Source organism: Pinus tabuliformis, chromosome 3_2, assembly GCF_031772625.1.
Source record: "Pinus tabuliformis cultivar Carrire ecotype Pingquan chromosome 3_2, CPIR1, whole genome shotgun sequence".
Lineage (NCBI taxonomy): Eukaryota > Viridiplantae > Streptophyta > Pinopsida > Pinales > Pinaceae > Pinus > Pinus tabuliformis.
This window is the reverse complement of record NC_142302.1, coordinates 271,594,617-271,616,650: the sequence shown is the minus strand read 5'-3', so window position 1 is coordinate 271,616,650 and position 22,034 is coordinate 271,594,617. Positions and strand designations below refer to the sequence as shown.

Below are 22,034 nucleotides of genomic sequence, written 5' to 3'. Positions count from 1 at the left end.
GGCCCTGTTAGCCTTTGCGCTGTCACTATGGCCCTCTGCATGGCTCCTATTGGCTCTGCGTAGCCTCCTTTGCGCTGGTCCTTCAACACTATCTCTGCCTCTCTGCTATGCACTCACTGCCCTTGCTGCAACTCTAATCACTGTTCGATTTCTCTCAACAAACCCTGATCCAAAAAATCGAACTGACTGATCAATCTTGGTGTATCTCCAACTGACCCTCAAGCCTCCTCTTATACTTTTTTTGTTGAGTCTTCAACGGCCAAGATTAAATCTCTAATCAACTACTAAGATTAGATTTGGCTTGATCCATGTCATTTAGAACCTTCTCACCCAGTTTTATATTAATACCCATTAATATTTTTATTTTCCTAAGTTTAGACTTAGGAACCCATTAAAAATATTAATTATTTTAATATCTCTCTAACCAGATGGAATTTCCCCAAACATTTCTGAGTCTTGGATATCTCATGTGCTTTAGCCTCTCCACCAATTTTCATGGCTAGAGCACATCCGATGCTACTGCAAATCAACATTCCCTCTTAGCAAGGAATGTGCTCTAGTATTGTTCCACCACTAAACATCACCCTGATCATCCGGCACCAATGCCTGTGCTAATGCTTGGCCTGCTACCCAACATCCTTTGCATTGTTGCCTCCTGTACTGTTGCCCATGGCTCTGCCACTGCCACTGCTACATTTGTACTGCATCTCCCTCTGCATCTGTGTTGTTGCTAGTCCTTCCTCCCAACACTACATCTGCACTACAGCTCTCTCTCATCATGCTGCATTGTGCTGCCCATAGCACTACCACTGCTACTGTTGCACTGCAACTCAGTTACTGAGAAGTAAGTAACTGATCTACCCAACTACTGACATCCTTGTCAGGCTAGAAGCCCTCCTGATGTTGAAGCTCCCTCTGTTGCTATCCTGTGCTCCCTCTGTTGCTATCCTATGCTCCCTCTATTGCCTTTGCTCTGCTGCGACAACTTTGTGCCTCTCGCACTGCTACAAACACCTTTGTGGCTTTCTGCACAGCTGCAACGACCTTTGTGCCTCTCGCACTGCTACAACCTTCACTACGCTGCTACAGATCACTGCACTCTAGCATTGTTCTGTCGCTCCATCCGCATCTTGCTTCTACCCAACATCCGTCATCCTGCTACTGTCTCTATGACCCAAGAGTTTGGGTACCTCAAGGATCCTACCCCACATCTTCTGTAGTCCTCCTGACTACATCTTGATGTCACCCCACCTCTTCTCTAGAGGTGCATGAGCACTCATGGCACAGCCGTCATCTGTCTCGACTTCTTTCTCCACCTTTGTCGGAGCTACCTTGGAGTCAGAAGCTTCTCCCTTATTCTTCTTCCTGGGACACTGGGTTGCATAGTGACCCAATTCCCCACAAGGGAAGCACTTTATCTTGGTGATGTCCTTCTTCTTTCTCTTCCCCTGTTGTCCCGCAGATTCCAGAGCCGCATCCTCCTCCTCTTTCTTGATTTGACCTCCTTTGTTGCTACTTCCCGCCTTGGTCAACCGTTTGATCTCTTCTTGGCGAAAAGCTGCCCACATCTCTTCCCATCCTGGAAGATTAGCTCTGCCCAAAATGCTTTGGACAAATGTCTCCCACTCCTTGGAGACTACATTCAGGACGGTCCTCACCATGAACTCCTGATCCGTCGTGGCCTCTATGGAAGTAAGTTGGTCCCAAATCTCCTGCAACTTGCTAAGGTATAGATCTATCTGCTCCCCCTTTTGCATCTGATACGACCGCAGCTGATTCTCCAGTAGCATCTTCCTCTGCACGGAAGTGCCTTGATACAATGTCGTCAAGGTATCCCACATCTCCTTTGCTGTGTTCTTCTCGGCAATATGCTGAACTACATGATCCTTGACCCCATCAAGGATTATGCACTTTGCCTTGGCCATTGCATCCTCATACCTTTCGTTATCAGCTGGGTCAACTAGGATAGCCACGGTTCTCAAGGCGAAGGCCTTGATGCGATGTCTATCCAAAACAAACAGGATCCTGGCCTTCTAGATGACAAAGTTGGATGCCCCGTCCAACCTGTCCTGATCCCTCAGTCTGTTCATTGCCATCTCCGCTCTTCTCTTCGACTCCCTCTGAGTCTCGACTTCCCTCCTGGAAGTTCTCTCTTAGACTCCCTCTGAGTCTCAATTTCCCTCTTGGAAATCCTCTCCTCGACTCCCTCTAAGTCTTGATTTCCCTCTGGAAATACTCCTGCCAACTGTCGAACTGCTCCTCTCTGATCCCCTTTGCTCCTGCAACACTGATCTGGACTTCTTGGCTAGAAATCTGCCTAGGTAGCGATTCCGTCTACCTTGGTTTTGTCCCATTAAATACTGTTCTGCTTCGACAGCAACAACACCCCACCAGCTTCACAATCCACAATCTATCCACAACTCCCTAGGCCCCAGCAGCTGAAGAAACTGAGCCTCTTTCCTCTATGCAATCTCGGCAAGGCTGAATCGCTCCTCAGACCAACTGTGTCACTCCTACCTAGCTAAGCAAGATGACGTGGCTCTTCGTGAGCCTCTTCTGCCTTCCTATGCCTCTATGCTGGCCCTCTCTCTGACTCGAACTGATGACGCAGGCCCTCTGCATCACTCCTTCTCTGCTTAGGAACAACTCTTTCTCTCAGGACACCTGTTTCTGCTGCAAATTTTCTGATTTCAGCTTGTGCCTTCAGCTCTCCTATGATCTGCAACGCTCTGATACCATGTTGAAATTTCTAAGTTTAACCCGTTAGAAATTCTTCCTGCACTATCTGGTTTATTTCACCTACTTGTTTATTCCTTTAACAAGTTATTTAACCATATAAATACTGAAAATAAACACAAATGCAGTCTCAACCATTTGCAGATCATCAACTAAAAATAGCAAACAAACACACAAGGGACACCGTTATTTTTGGACAATCGTCCATGGAAAAACCCAACTTGGGAAAACTGGTGCAGCAGTTCTGAGGGTTTTATTATTAAGCAACGTTTTTCAGTACAACTAGGGTGCCAAACTGGCTCACCCAACAGAGAAATCAATCTAGAAGTAATACCTCACTTTGGAAGCAGATATTCAACAAGTCTGCACCACGAAAATCTCTCCAACGCTTCTTTGAAGCTCTGCATCATCCCTCCTGGCCTCTGCGTCACTCAGAAACCCCCTACGTCAGCCTTCTGCTGCCCTGTGCTAGCTCTCTGGCCCTCTGCGTCACTCATGCAAGCCCTGTTAGCCTCTGCGCAGTCACTCTGGCCCTCTGCGTCACTCATGCAAGCCCTGTTAGCCTCTGCGCAGTCACTCTGGCCCTCTGCGTGGCTCCTGCTGGCTCTACATAGCCTCCTCTGCCTTTGCGCTGGTCCTTCGGCACTATCTCAGCCTCTCTGCTATGCACTCACTGCCCCTCGCTGCAACTCTGATCACTTGTTCAATTTCTCTCAGCAAACCCCGCTCCAGAAAATCGAACTCACTGATCAATCTTGGTCTATCTCCAATTGACCCTCGAGCCTCCTATTATACTTTTTCTGTTGAGTCTTCAACGACCGAGATTAAGCCTCTAATCAACAGCTAAGATTATATTTGGTTTGATCCATGTCATTTAGAACCTTCTCACCCAGTTTTATATTAATACCCATTAACATTTCTATTTTCCTAAGTTTAGACTTAGGGACCCATTAAAAATATTAATTATTTTAATATCTCTCTAACTGGGTGGAATTTCCCCAAACCATTTCTGGGTCTTGGAGATTGTTAAAATTGGCAACTAGGGTCAAACTCCATGTGGTTCACCTCATTTATGGTAGCTGATATTTTTCCTAGATTCCTCTTGTTGAGAGGTGTAGGATTGATCTAAAGATCATCCAATTCCGACAAGTATTTATGGAGATATGAATTTATTTGTATTTACTTGACAAATTGTCAAGGTCTGCCAGCAGTTAAATGTGTGGCACACATGCCCAGTGAATCATATAAATACAAGAGAGGTTGATTCATTTTCTCATCATCTCATCTCACTCATTCTTCTCTCTCTCTCCTTAGCTTTAGGTTATACAAGGAGCAGCTCACATGTGGGAAGAAGGAGGACGCATTAGGGCAAGGACATTGAAAGGAGGACATAAAAGCAGCTGAAGGTATCTTTGACCTGCGTTGACCAAGTGTTGACTCATCAAGAGTGCGGTTTTGGTGTGGCTACCTCTCCTAGGCAGGCCGCCGATTTTGGCATAAAAATCGAGGCAATCCGTCCACAGGTTTGACTAGCGTTGACTACCCTAGTTTTGGGCAACAGGTTGACTTCAGTCAACAGCGGTTTGACTATGTTTTTGGGGTTGTTTAAGGGTTGTTTCTTTAGGCTCTTCGAGGGCTACTTGACCGGAAATTGACCATACATATTGGAGGTCAATTTCAACTCATTTAGCCAAGTTTGACTTCGCTGATCTAGGGTTTGTTGCTGCTGATATAAAATTACAGAATTCTGATTTTGTACTATTTCTCTCTGCTGAACTATTGAAGATAAAAGAAGATTTGATCAAAGGGTTTCCCCGCATTGGAGTTTGTCCCTGGCTAGCCGCCACATCTTGTGTCTCTTGTCTTGGCTTGTTTTCTGTTGATCGTTTAATGTTCTATCTGCACTTTACTTAATGTATATGTGATTGCTAATCTGTGGCTAATAAGAAGAAAAGAAGTAAACTACTGTAAGCATAGAACATACCATAATTCAACATGGTATCGGAGCTGAGGTGAAGACAAAGCCCAAGCAAGAGCAAGAGCAAGAGCAATCACCGAAGAGAAGGTTGGCAAGGCTATCCTAAAAACTTTAGGGGGTCCTCAACACTCGTCCCCGCTGAAGACAAGCTCCATGAGAAGTCTGACTATCACAGATGGAAGATGTCTCTCGATCTGACTTTAGAAGATCAGGAAGTGTTGGACCATGTGAGAGGCAATATTGTTGCGCCTCCATCAAATGCATCTGCTGCCGCCAAAAGCAAGTGGTCCAAGGGAGAAGTCAAAGCAAGGAAGATCATCCGGGACTCTATCGACAAGCCCCTGGTGGCCTATGTTTCCGAGCTGACAACCTCCAAGGAAATCTACGATAGACTGGTGAGTTTATTTAAAGTTAATGATGAAAATCAAGTTCTGTTCCTTAGAAATAAGCTGAAGGAAATTAAAAAGGGAAAAGATGAGAGTATGCAAGCATATTTATTAAGGATCACCGAGATCAAGAATGATCTCCTATCTATTGGGGAAGTAGTTCCTAACAGGGAAATGACTATCACAACTCTTGGAGGACTGCCACCTGAATGGTATATATTCCGGACTACTCTTCTCAATAATAATGTCATCCCAGGATTTGAGGAATTGATCGCTAGATGTATTCAAGAAGAGACAAGGATGGAAAAGCAAGAAATGCCCTCACTTAATGGCCATCCCTCTTCCTTTTCTTCTCATGCTAAAAGAAGAAACAATTCTGGGGTTAAATTCAAAGGAAAGGTTGGACCAAAGTGTGGAAGAAAAGGACGATGTTACAATTGCAATAAAATGGGCCACTATGCGAGGGAGTGCCCTGATAAAAGGGACTCACACCATGACGATGACCAAAATCACTCTCAAGGCAATCAAAGGAATGGCAGGTACAATGGCTGAGGTAAAAGAAATGTCAGAAATCAAGGAAGAGGACAACCCTTCAAGAAGGCAAGAAACTCCAGGTATGAATCCAACGTTGTTAACAATAAGCAAGATAATATTGTCTACCAGCGGCCCTCTCTACTATTGCTCCCCCGGACACGCTGGGAAATTGGCTTATTGATAGTGGTGCCTCGAGGCACTTCACCGGTTTCAAAGAAGCTCTCTCTAATCTGATAGAGAAGGAGACCAACATGGAAATTGTTCTTGAGGACAACGCTAAATATCCCGTGAAAGGCGTAGGGAATGTCACTCTTCAATTGAATCAGGATAATACAATTCATTTGCAAAAAGTCCTATATGTACCTGATCTAAAAAAGAACTTGGTGTCCATTTCGGCAATGGAAGACAAAGGCTACAAGGTAACCTTCATCGATGGCAAGGTACATGTATGGAAAAAGAATTTTAAAGAAGCTTTCACTCTTGGGTTTCAAGTCGATTCATTATATTAGGTCGGAGGAAGTCCGCTAGGTGTCATGTCTTGTGACACATCACTTCAGTCTGAACTATGGCATCGGAGGTTTGCTCACCTTCATTATAAAGCTCTACCCAATGCGAGACAAATGGTGAAGGGATGCCCGAGTTTTGAGTAGAGCAAGAAGGTGTATGTCCGGGATGTGCCGAAGGGAAGCTCAAAAGGGGACCATTCCCCTCAAGCCAAAGCAAGACCTCCGATATATTGCGATTGGTTCACTCAAACATATCTGGTATGATGGCTATGAACTCCTTGGGAGGATATTTATATTACCTCACTTTTACAGATGACTATACTCGCAAGACTTGGATATACTTCTTAAAAAAGAAGGATGAAGTGTTCACTTGGTTTCGTCACTTCAAAGCCTTGATCAAGAATCAAACCGAAAAGAAAATCAAGATCTTAAGGACTGATAATGGGACTGAGTATGAATCCAATGAGTTCCATGAATTTTGCAAAGAAGGTAGCATTAAGAGGGAGACCACAACACCATATACTCCTGAGCAGGATGGTGTGGCGGAAAGGAAGAATCATACGATTGTGGAAGTTGTCCATGCTATGCTTCACGATCAAAGACTTTCGAAGTTTCTATGGGTCGAAGCTGGGAATACCGCCGTATATGTGCAAAACAGATGCCCTCATCAAGCATTAGGTTCCAAGACTCCTGAAGAGATGTTCACTGGTAAGAAACCTGACGTATCTCATTTTTTAATTTTTGGAAGTCCGGTATACTTTCATGTGCCGAAGGAGAAGAGGAATAAATTGGGTGCATCAAGAAAGAAAGGAATCTTCGTGGGCTATAGCGAAAACACTAAGGGCTATAGAATCTATGTGGTTGGTCAAAGGGAAATCAAGTTTAGCCATGATGTCACCTTTAACGAAGATATGGCTCTTAGCAAAGTTGAAAATCTTCCTACTCAAAGGGAATCTAAAGAAGCTGACACCAGGGAACCAAAGGAAAAGGAAGATGAGACAATGCCCGATGTGGAAGAACCTATGGATCCTATCGATCCGCCTCTGCAAGAGCCTTCCTCTTCTAAGAAGAGGCCTTCATGGCTAAGGGGGACACTTGATGATGCTGAAGGGCACGTTGCACCCAGGGGAACCTTCCGAGAAAGTAAGAAGCCGACCAGGTATCAAGGATATTTGACCATCATGAACACGATCATCCAAAATGAGCCTTCATCATTCGCAGACGCTGTCAAGCATCAAGTATGGAAGGATGCTATGACTGAGGAAAATGAGTCCATCATGAAAAACTATGTATGGAATGTGGTCTCCAGACCCGAGGACAAAGCAGTTGTCACTTCGAAATGGCTTTACAAGATAAAGCATGCAGTTGATGGAAGTGCGGAAAAATATAAGGCTCGTTTTGTTGCTCGTGGCTTCTCTCAGAAGGAAGGTATAGACTATGACAAGATATTTGCACCTGTTGCCCGATATACCACCATCTGCTCGATCACAGCCCTTGTTGCTTCGCAAGAATGGAACCTACATCAGATGGATGTCAAGACCGTGTTCTTGCATGGTTCGATCAAAGAGGAGGTCTATGTGGAGCAACCCGAAGGATTTGAGATTCATGATCGAGAATCTCATGTGTGCAGGTTGAAGAAAGCCCTCTATGGGCTAAAGCAGGCACCCCGAGCGTGGTATGAGAGGATCGTTAGCTACCTGATGAAGTTGGGATTCACTAGGAGTGAAACCGACCCTAACCTTTACTTTAAGGTTGAAGATGACAAACCTTTCATACTGGTGTTGTACGTTGATGACCTCTTTCTAACAGGTGTAGACCCTTTCATTCTCAAATGTAAGAGGGAGTTGGCTTCCGAGTTCAAGATGAAAGACCTAGGACTGATGCACTATTTCCTAGGACTGGAAGTCTGGTAGAAACCAGGGGAGATTTCCTATCTCAAGGAAAATACATGGTGAAAATATTGGAGAGATTCGGTATAGTGGACTGCAAGCCCGTGACTACCCCGATGGAGCTTGACTTCAAGAAGTTAAGCGGTAGTGTTACCGAACCTGTTCTACGAAATGCTACCAAATATCGTCAACTCGTCGGAGCTTTGATGTTCTTGGTGAACTCCCGTCCAGATATATGCTTTGCAGTCAACACGTTGAGTCAACATATGGTTGAGCCTCACCACACACATTGGATTGGTGCCAAGAATCTGTTGAGATATCTTCGTGGCACAATCACTCATGGGTTGAGATACACTGTCGGAGATGTGAGACTACTTGGATATACCGATGTTGATTGGGCAGGCAATGTGGTGGACCGAAAGACCATTTCTGGGTGTTGTTTCTCTTTGGGATCTGCCTCGATATCCTAGATGAGCAGGAAGCAAAAGTCGATGGCTTTGAGCACCATCGAGGCAGAGTACATTGCTGCTAGTATGGCCTCTTGTGAGGTGGTCTGGTTGCGAAAGCTCTTCAGTGAGCTGTTTGGATTTACATTGGATACCACCGTGATCCTGTGTGACAACCAGAGCGGGATTCGTTTATCGGAGAATCCCGTATTTCATGATCGCTCCAAGCATATCAATATCAGGTACCACTATATTCGGGATATGGTGCAGCGGGGAGCAATAAGGCTCCAACATATCGGTACAGATGAACAGGTCGCCAACATTTTGATGAAGCCCCTGGGAAAGGTCAAATTCTTGACTTTTCGAGAACGACTTGGTGTCGTTCAAAGACCCTCTTATGAGGGTCAAGTATGATGTATTGAGCTCTAGGAGCTCCAGGGGGGCGCGAGGTACTTCTTGGAGCGACATGCGACCACAGGGCGACTCACCATCCCCTGGTGGTGCACTATGTACAGGGTGAAAGGTTCAACCTTCCCCTGTGACACCCCATGGCGACTGTAGGACAGGATGATTAGTTCTCCTGTGGGCCAAGATGATTAGTTCTCCGTGGCGACTGTGGAACAGGATGATTAGTTCTCCTGTGGGCCAAGATGATTAGTTCTCCGTGGCGACTGTGGAACATGATGATTAGTTCTCCTATGGGCCAGGATGATTAATTCTCCTGTGGCGACTGTTGGATATGATGATTCGTTCTCCTGTGGACCGGATGATTAGTTCCCTTGTCGAGGCATCCTACCATGCAGTTTGGGACTCATGGGAAGTACCTTCATATGATCAATGAGTAGGGAAATGGGGTTAGGGACCATTAGTAGTACTATCGATGGACGCATCGTTGTATCTACCGTACTCCCTATGCTAGGATGACCTCCACTGATCTGGAATCAATGATACTGATCTGGGATCAGTGAGAGTGGTTGACACACTCTGAGACTTACTTCGGGTCAGTGGAGGATGGTATGATACATCCTCGATCATTTCTTCTTCTTCATAGTTCGAGCAGAGCAGGGCCAAGCAATGCAGGGCAGTGCATTTGATGGTTGGGATAGTAGTGGTAGTCAGACAGATTGCAGATGGAGTTTCCCTAGTTGAGAGGGAGTGTTAAAATTGGCAACTAGGGCCAAACTCCATGTGGGTCACCTCATTTATGGCAGCTGATATTTTTCCTAGATTCCTCTTGTCGAGAGGTGTAGGATTGATCTAAATATCATCCGATTCCGACAAGTATTTATGGAGATATGAATTTATTTGTATTTACTTGACAAATTGTCAAAGTCGAGCAACAGTTAAATGTGTAGTACACATGCCCAATGAATCATATAAATACAAGAGAGTTTGATTCATTTTCTCATCATCTCATCTCACTCATTCTTCTCTCTCTCTCCTTAGCTTTGGGTTATACAAAGAGCAGCGCACACGTGGGAAGGAGGACGCATTAGGGCAAGGAGGACGCAAAAGCAGCTGAAGGTATCTTTCACCTGCGTTGACCAAGCGTTGACTCATCAAAAGTGCGGTTTTGGTGTGGCTACCTCTCCTAGGCAGGCCGCAGATTTTGGCACAAAAATCTAGGCAATCCATCCACAGGTTTGACCAGCGTTGACTGCCCTAGTTTTGGGCAGCAAGTTGACTTCAGTCAACAGCAGTTTCACTGTGTTTTTGGGGCTATTCAAGGGTTGTTTCTTTAGGCTCTTCGAGGGCTACTTGACCGGAAATTGACCATGCATATTGGAGGTCAATTTGAACTCGTTTAACCAAGTTTGACTTCGCTGATCTAGGGTTTGCTGCTGCTGATATAAAATTACAGAATTCTGGTTTTGTACTATTTCTCTCTGCTGAACTATTGAAGATAAAAGAAGATTTGATCAAAGGGTTTCCCCGCATGGGGGTTTGTCCCTGGCTAGCCGCCACATCTTGTGTCTCTTGTCTTGGCTTGTTTTTTGTTGATCGTTTAATGTTCTATTTGCACTTTACTTAATGTATATGTGATTGCTAATATGTGGCTAATAAGAAGAAAAGAAGTACATTGTTGTAAGCATAGAACATACCATAATTCAACATTTGGGTTATACAAGGAGCAGCTCACAAGTGAGAAGGAGCAAGCGTTGACTCATCAAGAGTGCGGTTTTGGTGTGGCTGCCTCTCCTAGGCAAGCCATAGATTTTGGCACAAAAATCGAGGCAATCCGTCCACAGGTTTGACCAGCGTTGACTGCCCTAGTTTTGGGCAGCAAGTTGACTTCAGTCAACAGCAGTTTCACTGTGTTTTTGGGGCTAATCAAGGGTTGTTTCTTTAGGCTCTTCGAGGGCTACTTGACCGGAAATTGACCATGCATATTGGAGGTCAATTTCAACTCGTTTAACCAAGTTTGACTTTGCTGATCTAGGGTTTGTTGCTGCTAATATAAAATTACAGAATTCTGATTTTGTACTATTTCTCTCTGCTGAATTATTGAAGATAAAAGAAGATTTGATCAAAGGGTTTCCCCGCATTGGGGTTTGTTTTTGGCTAGCCGCCACATCATGTGTCTCTTGTCTTGGCTTGTTTTTTGTTGATCATTTAATGTTCTATCTGCACTTTACTTAATGTATATGTGATTGCTAATCTGTGGCTAATAAGAAGAAAAGAAGTAAATTGTTGTAAGCATAGGACATACCATATTTCAACAGAGATCTCATGTGCTTTAGCCTCTCCACCAATTTTCATGGCTAGAGCAGATCCGATGCTACCCCCAATCAACATCTGTTAAATAGGGTTGCCCACATGTGTTAAACCTTGTATGCAGTGGCCACTAAACCACTAGGATACCTCATTTCCCAAAAGGCGGGACTAGGCCTTGTTTATGGCATTCCTCTCCCAGAACTAGATGCCAAACAATATCTTAACAGTCATATTGCAAATGATTATTTCTTAAAATCAAAGAGGATCATGAGTCGATTGACAACACAATGAATTGTCTTAACATTTTTTGTTCAGCATCCAGATCTTGAATCAAGTGGGCTATTTCCTAGTTCTATAGGCAAACCCTCAACGATAATTGTATCGATTGGGTCATAAAGGCTAGTCTTGGATTCAACATGAGTAGCTCTTTAAATTTTTGGGTATTCCCTTCATCCTAGCAATGCTAAAAACATTTATTTCTCAGACTTGTTGAAACTTTATTTGCAAATGCCTCAACATATTTATCTATAAACAAATGTATATCTAAGGTGTTGGAAATTTCATTCTATCACGCAGGGTTGCTCGTGCATTCCAGACCAACATGTTATGATCATCAAATCACAAGGATAACTTATTATCCAGAAGATAGGCCAAGGCCTTATTCATGTTGTTTCTCTCCCATGGCCATATATCAACCAACTTGTTAAATGTCATTTTGTAGATGTCTCGTTTTTAATAATTCAAGAGGATTGTAGGTGTAATGACAACAAGGTAGAATGCCTTGACATTTTTTCCTTACCATTAGCGTCTTGAATCTAGGCCAAGACCTAGTGCTATAGGCAAAGCCTAGAGAATACTCCACACTAGTTGGTTGATAGAGGTTGGTCTTGGATCCCACTCAACCATGTAATGTCCCCTATTGATTAATTGCCCACGGGAGGACTGAATAGCATATCCAACCCCGTAGATTATAGTCTTGATAAAGGGGTAAAAGTTAAAACCCAATTTTTCCAATGTTGGGGCAACATTGTGCAAAAGTTGGGTCGGCTGGGACAAAAAGACCCAAAATTGGGGTTTGCACTCACAACCCCTCACATTTGGGAGCCCATGGAGCAATTTATAAATAGAGGAGACTTGGAATCAAATTAGGAACATCGAATTGAATGAAATACATCTTGTCTTTTTTAGCTATATTGCTCTGAGGGTTTTAAGACCCCTTTTCCTCTACTAATTTTGATGGTGAAATATTCCACCCTAGTTAGTAAAATTCTCGTCTATCTTCTATTCTGATCTAGAAATCATGGGACTCATCTATCTAGAAAAACAACAGGGATTTGTGGCATTTCTGAGGCGGAATTCATTGGCATTCTGAGGCAATTCAGGCATCCTTAGGCAACCTGCAAAGGCCGCAGGAGCCGTAGATACCGCAATCTAGCTGCAGAGACCGCAGGCTGGCTGCAGACTGGCCACAAGGCCGAATCTGAGGTAGAGTTATGTGTCTTTATTTTTAGGCAATTCAGCCTCCCTATGTTGAAAAATGTAGCTAGTGTCGGTCTTCATAATTGTATTTGAGTCATGATGTAATGTATTTGTCAAAAGAAAGAAAAAGGAATTTAATTATAAAATAAATTGACTTATTAAAAGGATGGGTTTCGTGCTTGGTCTAATGATTTTTAGGTCAAAGTCTCCATTGTAGGTTTCTAGGGTTCATATCAAGTGTCCTTGTCCTTGTCAATATGTGAAATATCCTTCTTGGGCTTTATCTATCAAAGAAGAAATTTATTTTGATGTAAAATCAGTGTTCTAGGCCTCCTCCACCAAGTCGGCCTAATTGAGAGGCAAAATCTACTATATAAAGGCAGCGACTCGACCTCATTTGAAGCACATCTACAACAAGTTTGATCTGCAGTTGTTGCTGAAGAAAAAGGATGTGAAATTCAAGGAAGAGGAAGAAAACCCTACTGAAGAAGAAGTCAGTCTTTGTCAAGCAAAAAGAAGTCAAAATTTATCTCTCTTCTCTCTCACATGCGAAATTCTGAAGTTGTTGGGGACGCTGAAATTTCAGATTTGCAGCAAGGCCGAAATTCTAGATTGTTGTTGGGTTGAAGCTGTTGGACAAGAAGAGACTACTGAAGTTCATTGAATCATCTTGGAAGGCTAACTTTGTGGAGGAGGAAGGTCTTTTGTGTCTTAGGTCTTGGTCTATCTCAATTTGATTAGTGGAAGAGTTTGACTAGGTTTTCAGCTAGAGAGAGGTTTTAGCCCTGGTTAAGTGCCTACATCTAGTGTCATTGGTCTTCATGTTTTGATTTGATTATTGCTTGATGAAACAAAAATAAAAGAACATAAAGAGAAGATAATAAGACTACAAGAATATCACAAGTAATTATCAATATAAGAAAATATTTTTGCCTTTCTAATTTTCGAACATGGTATCAGAGCTAAGGTGAAGAAGTAAGGAAAAGGCAGCTTGAAGGTCTATTGAAAGGTCATTAAGGAAAGGATCATATAAAAAGAGAAGACTACTATCTATAGAGACTATGAAAACCTCAATGAAGAAAGAAAACAATCTAGAAGGAGCCTCAAACTACAGGACATGGAAAAAGAGGACAGATCTCATTCTTGCTAAGCATAAAGTTTTGGATTTTGTTCAAGGAAAAGTTAAGAAACCTATAGATTATGCAAGAAAGGAGAAGTACAAGGAAACAAACATCTTGGCCATGAACCTAATAGTAGATGGAGTAAAGGATAATATAATCTCGTACATATCCAATATAAATTCTGCTCAAGAAATGTACGAAGCCCTATCCAAGTTATTTACCATCAAGAACATTGGTCATATAGCTAGCCTCAAGAATGAACTAAGGACAATGAAGATGGCAAAAGATGATACTGTGTCATCATATTTTGTAAGGATATCTAGAATAAGAGATGAACTCCAAGCGATTGATGAAGTTGTACCGAGGAAAGAACTCATAATTACTGCACTACTAGGTCGACCAAAATCTTGGAGCTCTTTTGCATCAGGAATTAGCAGTGGGAAGGATACACCAACCTTTGAACAAATGTGGAATGCATGCAGTAAACCCATATCTCATTAGTAAATAACAAGGAGGATGAAGTAGACAACACTTCAAATGCCTACTCTGCTCGTCACAAGAAGAAGGGAACATACAAGAAGTTCAAAGGACCAAAGAAGAAGGTTGATCTATCAAAGATTGAGGGCTACAATTGTCATAAAATGGGACACTACAAAAGTCAAGGTCCAGAGAATCCAAGGAATAAGAAGAGAGATAGAGATCATGAAAATGTTGTCGATGAAGCTCCGCCAAAGAAAAACAAGATCGAAGAATCTGAAGTCAAAGACTTATTTGCTAAAGTCTCTGATATTATCCCTTGTATATCCTTCTACTTTAAAGTTTTGCAATGTTTTCTTTTATGTTTTGACTTTTAGAGCTCATAGATCTAATATATATTTTTAGAGATTTTTGAATTATTTTTAAAAGTTGTAGGCATCCCTCAAAAGGATTGGATTAAGAGGGAGCCTTCACCATTTTACCAAAAGATAAGTATCTTGTTCTTTTGTTAGATTTTAAGCTTTTGTGGAAGTTTTTTGTAGTGTCATGATCCGGATTATCCACAGTTTCTAGTTCATTCTGCCAACGTTTCAAACCCAAAAGGGGGTCCATCATCAGGACAAATCAGAAAGAATATGAGTGAAAGATTATTGAGAGAAGAGAACCTTGCGACCTGGATATAAATAAACCAAGAGCCCTAATTTTATAAAATTAGGGCTCTTGGTTTATTTATATCTAGGTCGCAAGGTTCTCTTCTCTCAATAATCTTTCACTCATATTCTTTCTGAAAATTAGGGCTCTTGGTTTATTTATATCCAGGTCGCAAGGTTCTCTTCTCTCAATAATCTTTCACTCATATTCTTTCTGATTTGTCCTGATGATGGACCCCCTTTGGGGTTTGAAACGTTGGCAGAATGAACTAGAAACTGTGGATAATCCGGATCTTGTTCTTTGTTTCCTCTTTTATGTTTTGTTTCCTCCTCACATCGAGATTTGTTTGTATTGTATACTACTAACATTTTCTTTACACTTTTCCTTGGTTAGGAAAGCTTGTAGAATACACAAAGGTTATGAGGACATTGTTGAAGAATCTAGGGCAATTAGGTCTAGTGTGATTCTTCTTGACTTGATAACAATTTGTGAAGCACTTTTACAATTATCTTAGCTTGATCTTCTTATTATTAGTGTGTGTTTCATCAAACTGCTACCAAAAACATAAAGACAAGAACACAGATGTTGGCTCTCTGCCAAGGCCAAAACCTCTCTCTCTTAGAGAGGAAAACCCTTTGGTAAGTTTCTCTTATTGAAGCTTCTTATTGATCAATGCCAAACCCTAGACCCTTGAATAGGATGTCCTCCAAGCACAATTCAAGTCCTTCCTCTATTATGCACTTTGTTCCCGGCACATATACTTCCTCCTTCCGGCACTTTGCTTCCCAGCACTTCGTCCTCCTTCGATCTTTGTCTAGAGATAGACCTTTCTTATGTGAGCTTCTTGATGAGATATGCTCCCTCTTTACTTAGAGATGATCTTCACTTATGAAGACACCCTTCCCTTGATCCAACGAGGTTCTTCTAGAGATAGGTCTGCAAACTAATGAACAACAACCCTAGTTTTGCCACGTGTGGTAAAAGCCCTAGAGAATTAGGGTTCTTTTCCTTCGCTAGAGATTGAGACTCCTTCGCTAGGCTTGGGAGGCCTTGTAGACTTAATTTCTCACCCAAACAATGATAATTCATGGACTATTCTCTAGTTGTTGTTATGTCGCAGACTTGCCCTCCTTTTCTTCGCACGTGTGACTGTTTCTAGCCCTAGAAACAGTCCTCTTTACTTTGGTCTTCTTCCTCCTTTCTTCCCTTGTCTTGGAGACCCTTAGACTTGCCTTTTCCTTCACTTTCCTCGGCTTCTACCTTCGCTGATTTCAGAGCTTGCTTCATTGACGTTGGGAGGGAGTAGACAGCCTCTATATATAGAGGATTGTCCCTCCTTTAGGCCGACTTGCTGTCTTTAGGCTGACTCGACTATTTCTTCATTATTTTGCTACTTGAAGGCTTTCGTTGCAAGGAGATGACTTTGACTTTGCTGGGAGGTATTCCTTTGACCTTTATACCATTTCATACAGTGTAACATGCCCTCAAAGGGTCTTACATAAATACATTGACTCTTTGACTTCCTAGAAGCACTTAAACATGTGCTTGACCTACTTCAATGAGCAAGAAACTCATTGACAAATATCATAAAAATAATTTCTCTTTTCTTGAATAAATACAAATATCAAAGATACATTTATGAAGACCAAACCTAGTTACACTTTCTTCAACGCTCCCTCTTAACTAGGGAGGTATTCATAAATCATTATAAGGTCTTTGGCTATTTCTCAATCTTGAAGAATTCACATAAGAGAAACCGGATTTGCAATCCATTTGTTATAGCATCATAATAACCAACATCGTTTCCACAGCAAGGCCTTGACTGACAACTCTATCTCTTAACAGATCAGAGCACAATGTTGGCGAGACCAATGACTTATAGACACCTTAGTCATTGTCTCTCAAGGTACATACCCACCCGGGTGTTCACTGAGTATGACCTTCTAGGACTATTATTGTCTTGGGTTCCCAGCCCTCAAAGAATATCGGTCCTCTTGCCTACTCTTGTCTTGGATGCCCAACACATCCTCAAAGAGTATCAGATGTCAGATGATTACCCAATCCTCCCATTCTTTCTTCCCAAGTGAAGACAAGAATGTTGTGTCTATCACTTCCTCTCAATTGAGGAAGACATGCCCAACTATCCTCTACCAAAGTACTTGTCCAAGTTCCTTTGTAATTGGGAATTTGTTATAACTCCCTCTTAGCTAGGGACTTGTCCATTCATCAACAACTTCTTCTTCGTGGGTCCTTCAACTACTTGATCTTCTTCTTTCTTTCGATGTCATGAAGTCTTGGTTCGAACTTCCTTTTGGTAGGGCACCATCCATCGATCACTTTCCTTCCTAGTTTGTCATGTGATTGCTTCCTTTGTGGAAAGTGGTCTTCTTGTCATATATCAAGGTCTCTTGTCATCTGGCTACTCCTTTGTCATCTTGTCCATGCTTCAGAATACTCTTCTCATGGATGCATCGTTGAACTGGCTTGTTCCCATGCTTCGGTTGAGTAGTCCTCCATGACTTCATCCTGTTATTGCTTCAACATTAAGTTTTGTTGGCTGGCTTCTTCATCATGACATCTTTGTAGAGTAGAATCAATTATATGCACCTTTTGTATCTCCAATGTCTTCATAGGTGTCAAGGGTTTTTCCTTCCTTTGTCAGAGTTGTCCTGCCTTCATTCGGGGGATATCTTCAATGGATCTTGTCAGATAGTGATTCTTGGTGATCATGGTGTTCTTCACATGCTTAATCTCTTTCTTCACTTGCTTCTTCTTGGATAGATTGGTCAACCTCTTTATGCTCCTTGTGAGAGCACTTCTTCGTTGCTTGCTTCTAGGACTAGTCAGCATTCCTTCTTCACTTGCTTCTTAGTCAACAATCTTATACTCCTTATGTGAGTATTTATTTTGTTGACCTTCAATGCATTGTAGTACATGCATTCGAGCATGTCATTGGTGAAAGAGATTCTTTCCTTCTTGATCATGTTATAGAACTATTCTCATGACTCAATAATATACAAATGATAACATGACTAAAGTTTGATGCATACATACCTCATCTTGATTCTCCTTTGATCATCTTAGCTTCATTTGGTTGTCCTTGGTGTGACCCTTCTTGCTTCATCTTAGCTTGCCTACATATCATCCTTTTCTTGAATCCTATGAATGGGATTCCAAATGAGACATCTGCATTTGTTTATGAATCTTCTTTTGAAGATTCCATCATAGGATCTTGAAGACCCTTACCCTACAAATGTTTCTTTTTTCTTTTGATGATGGAGGTCTTCTAAGATTCTTAATCATGATCAATTTGCTTTCATTGTGGATGAGGTCCTCTACTAGGTATGCTCCTATATGAATATCTTGAGCTATATCTATCATGCTCCTAGATATTTCTAACCATGCATTTTATTCAATTATAAATGCTTCTTCTACATGAGTATTTTGAACTCTATGTGCATCATGCTTCTAGATTCTAAAAGATGTTTCTAGCCATGAAATTTTATTTTATTCCTACATGCTCCTATCCTACTCAAAACTTTGAAAGAAGATTTTAAGTAAAGAGTTTGACTTAGTCATAGTAGAGATCCGAAGTATCTTCCTTCTTTTTCTTCTTTTTCTTCTTTTCTTCTTCTTTCACCTCTTGAGTCATGTGAGCTTCTTCCCTCTTTCTTTTGTTGTTGTTATCCTTATTAAGTTTAGGACAATTCCTTTTGTAGTGTCCATATTCTTGGCATCCATAGCATTGGATTTTGGATATATCTTTGTTGTTTGTTCTTCGTGGACCAAATTTGCCAAATTTCCCGTCTCTCTTGGCCATGGTAGTAAATGCTTGCTCCTTTGATCCCACATCTTCCTTGACTTTGAGTTTGGTTTCCTTTGTTTTGCATAGAAACAACATTTCACTTAGTGTGGTAGCTTCCTTCTTGGCATATTTGCTAGATTTGAAGTTGCCCCAATCCTCAGGTAGAGCATTGAGTACTACAGTTGTCATTTCTTTGTCGAACATGACTTCCCCTAGCTCTTGAAGTTGATCTCTCATTTTAGAGATCTCCATGAAGTAGGGAGTTATTCCTTCCTTTGATATCTCCATCTTGTACAATTCATTTCTTAGAGATATCACTTCTCCAGCTGTGGTTACCGAGAATAGCTCTACTAGTTTATCATAGATTTCTTTTGATGTTTCAAATTTGGAGACATAAGGAATGAGAGAGTCCTTGATAGATTCTATTAGAATCCTTTGAGCTCTTGTCTCATCCTTATTGTACTTGGCTAAGGCTTGGGTTTGTTCCTTAGCAGGGATGGTGACATTCCCCTTGACATGTTCTAGAAGTTCATTCTCTTTGAGAAGTAAATCAATCCTCTTCTTCCATGCAAGAAAGTTATTGGTCCCTACCAATTTGTTGCTTTCCTTGCAAAAAGACATTGATGTATATTCAGAAGGGGGCATACACTTACTTGATAGATTTTGAGATGTAGTAGACTTGTTTTCTCCTTGAAGACTTGATGGCTTGCCTTCCTAGGATCTTGATGTCCTTCAAGTTGCCCTCTCCAAGTGGACTTGCTTGATGATGAGATTTGCTTGATGACTTGTAGATGATGTAGGTCCGTCTTTGATCTGCTCTTCTTTGTAGGTGCCTTTATGTAAGGCTCTTCGTCTTGCTCCAAGGAGAGTAGCCCCATTACTCCGAGGATCTATGGGCTTCCAAAGATTCACAAGGAGGGGGCTCCCCTTAGGCCCATTGTCAATACCATTGGTGGTCCTACTTACCTTCTTGCTAAATACCTTGCCTTGAAGCTTAGGCCCTTAGTTGGCCTCACAGGGTCTTTCGTCAAAGACTCTGCGTCCTTTGTTGAAGAGCTTAAGGGCATAAAGCTTGACCCGGGGGACATTCTTGTGAGTTTTGATGTGGTCTCCCTTTACACGTGCATTCCTATAAATGAGGCCATTGAGGTTATTAACCAGCTCACGGACCCTGATACCGCTCGGTTAGTTGAGATCTATCTCACTTCCACTTTTTTCAGCTTCGAAGGTGAGTTCTATGAACAGACCTGTGGTGTTGCCATGGGCTCCCTCCTGTCTCCAGTTGTTGCTAACCTTTTTCTGGAAGATTTCGAATCCAAGGCTTTGGCCTCAGCTCGTCTCTTCAGATGAGTTGCACTGATGTTCTGCATCTTTTGGAGACAGCTGTTTTCTTGTTTGTACTGCTCTCTTTGAGATATGGCAGTGCTTGAAGATTTCAACATTATTCATTCTTTGGAAGATCAGGGGTAAGTCTGTTTTTGAGAATGAGGTTAACTCATTATCTTCTTTTTGTTCTATGTGGTGGGATGAGTTATGCCGTCAGCTCCTGGTTAAGGGCACTCTGTTGATCAAAGATGCTTAACCTTCACCCCTTAGCTTATTCAGATTTTATTACACTTTTAGTAGCTCTTCGGAAGAGGTTATTATGTCCAATGTATATACCCCTCCACTTTTTGAATCGCTGTTTGTAAATATTTTCCTGTAAATATAATAGTATTTTTCCAAAAAAAAATGTAAAACATATTTCTAGCTAACTTTTATAACGAAAAAATTTAAGTTTCAGAGGACTTACACAAGCAATCTTTATACTTTAACCTCAAAGCATTCCATGGGCTTTTTATAGTAACATCAGTTCCATGGCCCACTTGGCAGGGTATCCTCAACAAGAAATCCATGGCCCACTGCATTGAGTATCCTCAGCAAGAAATCCATGGCCCACTTACATCAGGCATTTCATGTAACCTCAGCAAATATTTTCCAATGCAAGGGATGGCAATCTTCTATTTATTAGTCTCTATTAAGCATCATGCTCCCCTGATCCACCGGGGTTTAACATAACAAAATTGATTTCAATGCAAGATTTCAAAACAAGAAATAGCAGATATTCTTCATAAAAGTTCCTTTAGGACTCAGCTTGATGTTTTCTTAATAATTATTTTGCTGATGATCTACTTTAATTGTTTCTAACTGGACACTTGTTTCAATGAACTACAATGAGGAAAACTTACGTTTCTTAGCAGTGTTCATTATAACAGGAAAGAACGAGACACGAAAGTGCCAAAAAATCCTGACTAATGAAATATTTAGTATCAGTAATTTAGCAAAATACCTTGGTTGGGCTTTGGTTGAAAAATAACTCCTTCACTTGGTTCCTGTCGAACTCAAGACCTGTTGGAGGATTTTCATTGCCATTCCCATAAATAAAAACTTGTGCATCCTGTATGAGCTCATTAGCAGCTGCTATCTGCAGAAATCAAATATGATCACTTTAGATATATAATATTTAACCTGTCAAAATATGGCTGTAGTTACGTTGGGGCTAAATAGGACATACAGATAATAATGCACAAAATAATATTTTGCTTCAGAGGAAAAGCCATGGAGAAAAATCAAAACCTCTTCGGCAATGGCGTCGAATGCCCTTTGTCCATCTTTCACCATTGTTGCAGTTATGAAGACTGCTTTTGCTATCTTTTTTGGAAAGCACTCCATTGCATAAGATATACATGCCCCACCGAAATTATGGCAAGCTAAAATTACCTGTACCACATGAAATATCCTCGTGATATGAGGAAATTGAGCACTACAATAGGAACCAGAAATCCATGTAGTCACTATCAGGCTAAACCAAAAAGAACATTGTAGGACACTAGTATTTAGAACAATATAGTCCTTTGCATCTATGCCATCATCAAAAGTTACCAATTTACTTACTCTATCACTCTCAGGAAGAGTTTCCAAATAATCAAGAAGAGGCTTCACGTATTGAGCTAATGTTGAGATGCTATTTGTCTCTGTGTGATCAATCCCAGACCCTGTAAGATCCAATGCAGTGGCTACAAAACCAGCTTCCTCCAGTAAGGCAATCGATTTGTACCAGCACCATGCTCCAAATCCCCCACCATGGATAAGGACAAAGTGTTTAGTCTCTAAATTCTCCAAAACACTTGCATCCTGCAAAAAATAGATTTTTCTACTTCAAAGAATGGATATAAAAAGGAAACTAAAGCAAAAATTACAGAATTTTAAAAATTGTAGAAATAATAGTGGCTCTAATCTAAGCAACCCATAAAACAGTGGAACAGTGAACA

General features: G+C 41.5%; 1 protein-coding gene across 1 annotated transcript in view; it reads right to left on the bottom strand.

Moving 5' to 3' along the window:
• Nucleotides 1–22,034, bottom strand: part of LOC149180698 (putative methylesterase 12, chloroplastic) — an 80,039-nt gene that overhangs the window by 5,798 nt on the left and 52,207 nt on the right. The window contains exons 2-4 of the mRNA XM_089416234.1: nucleotides 21,658–21,897; nucleotides 21,340–21,483; nucleotides 21,053–21,187 (exon numbers count right to left, since the gene is read on the bottom strand). Coding sequence (XP_089272360.1) covers nucleotides 21,053–21,187; nucleotides 21,340–21,483; nucleotides 21,658–21,897 — 519 coding nt within the window. The remainder of the gene's footprint in view (nucleotides 1–21,052; nucleotides 21,188–21,339; nucleotides 21,484–21,657; nucleotides 21,898–22,034) is intronic.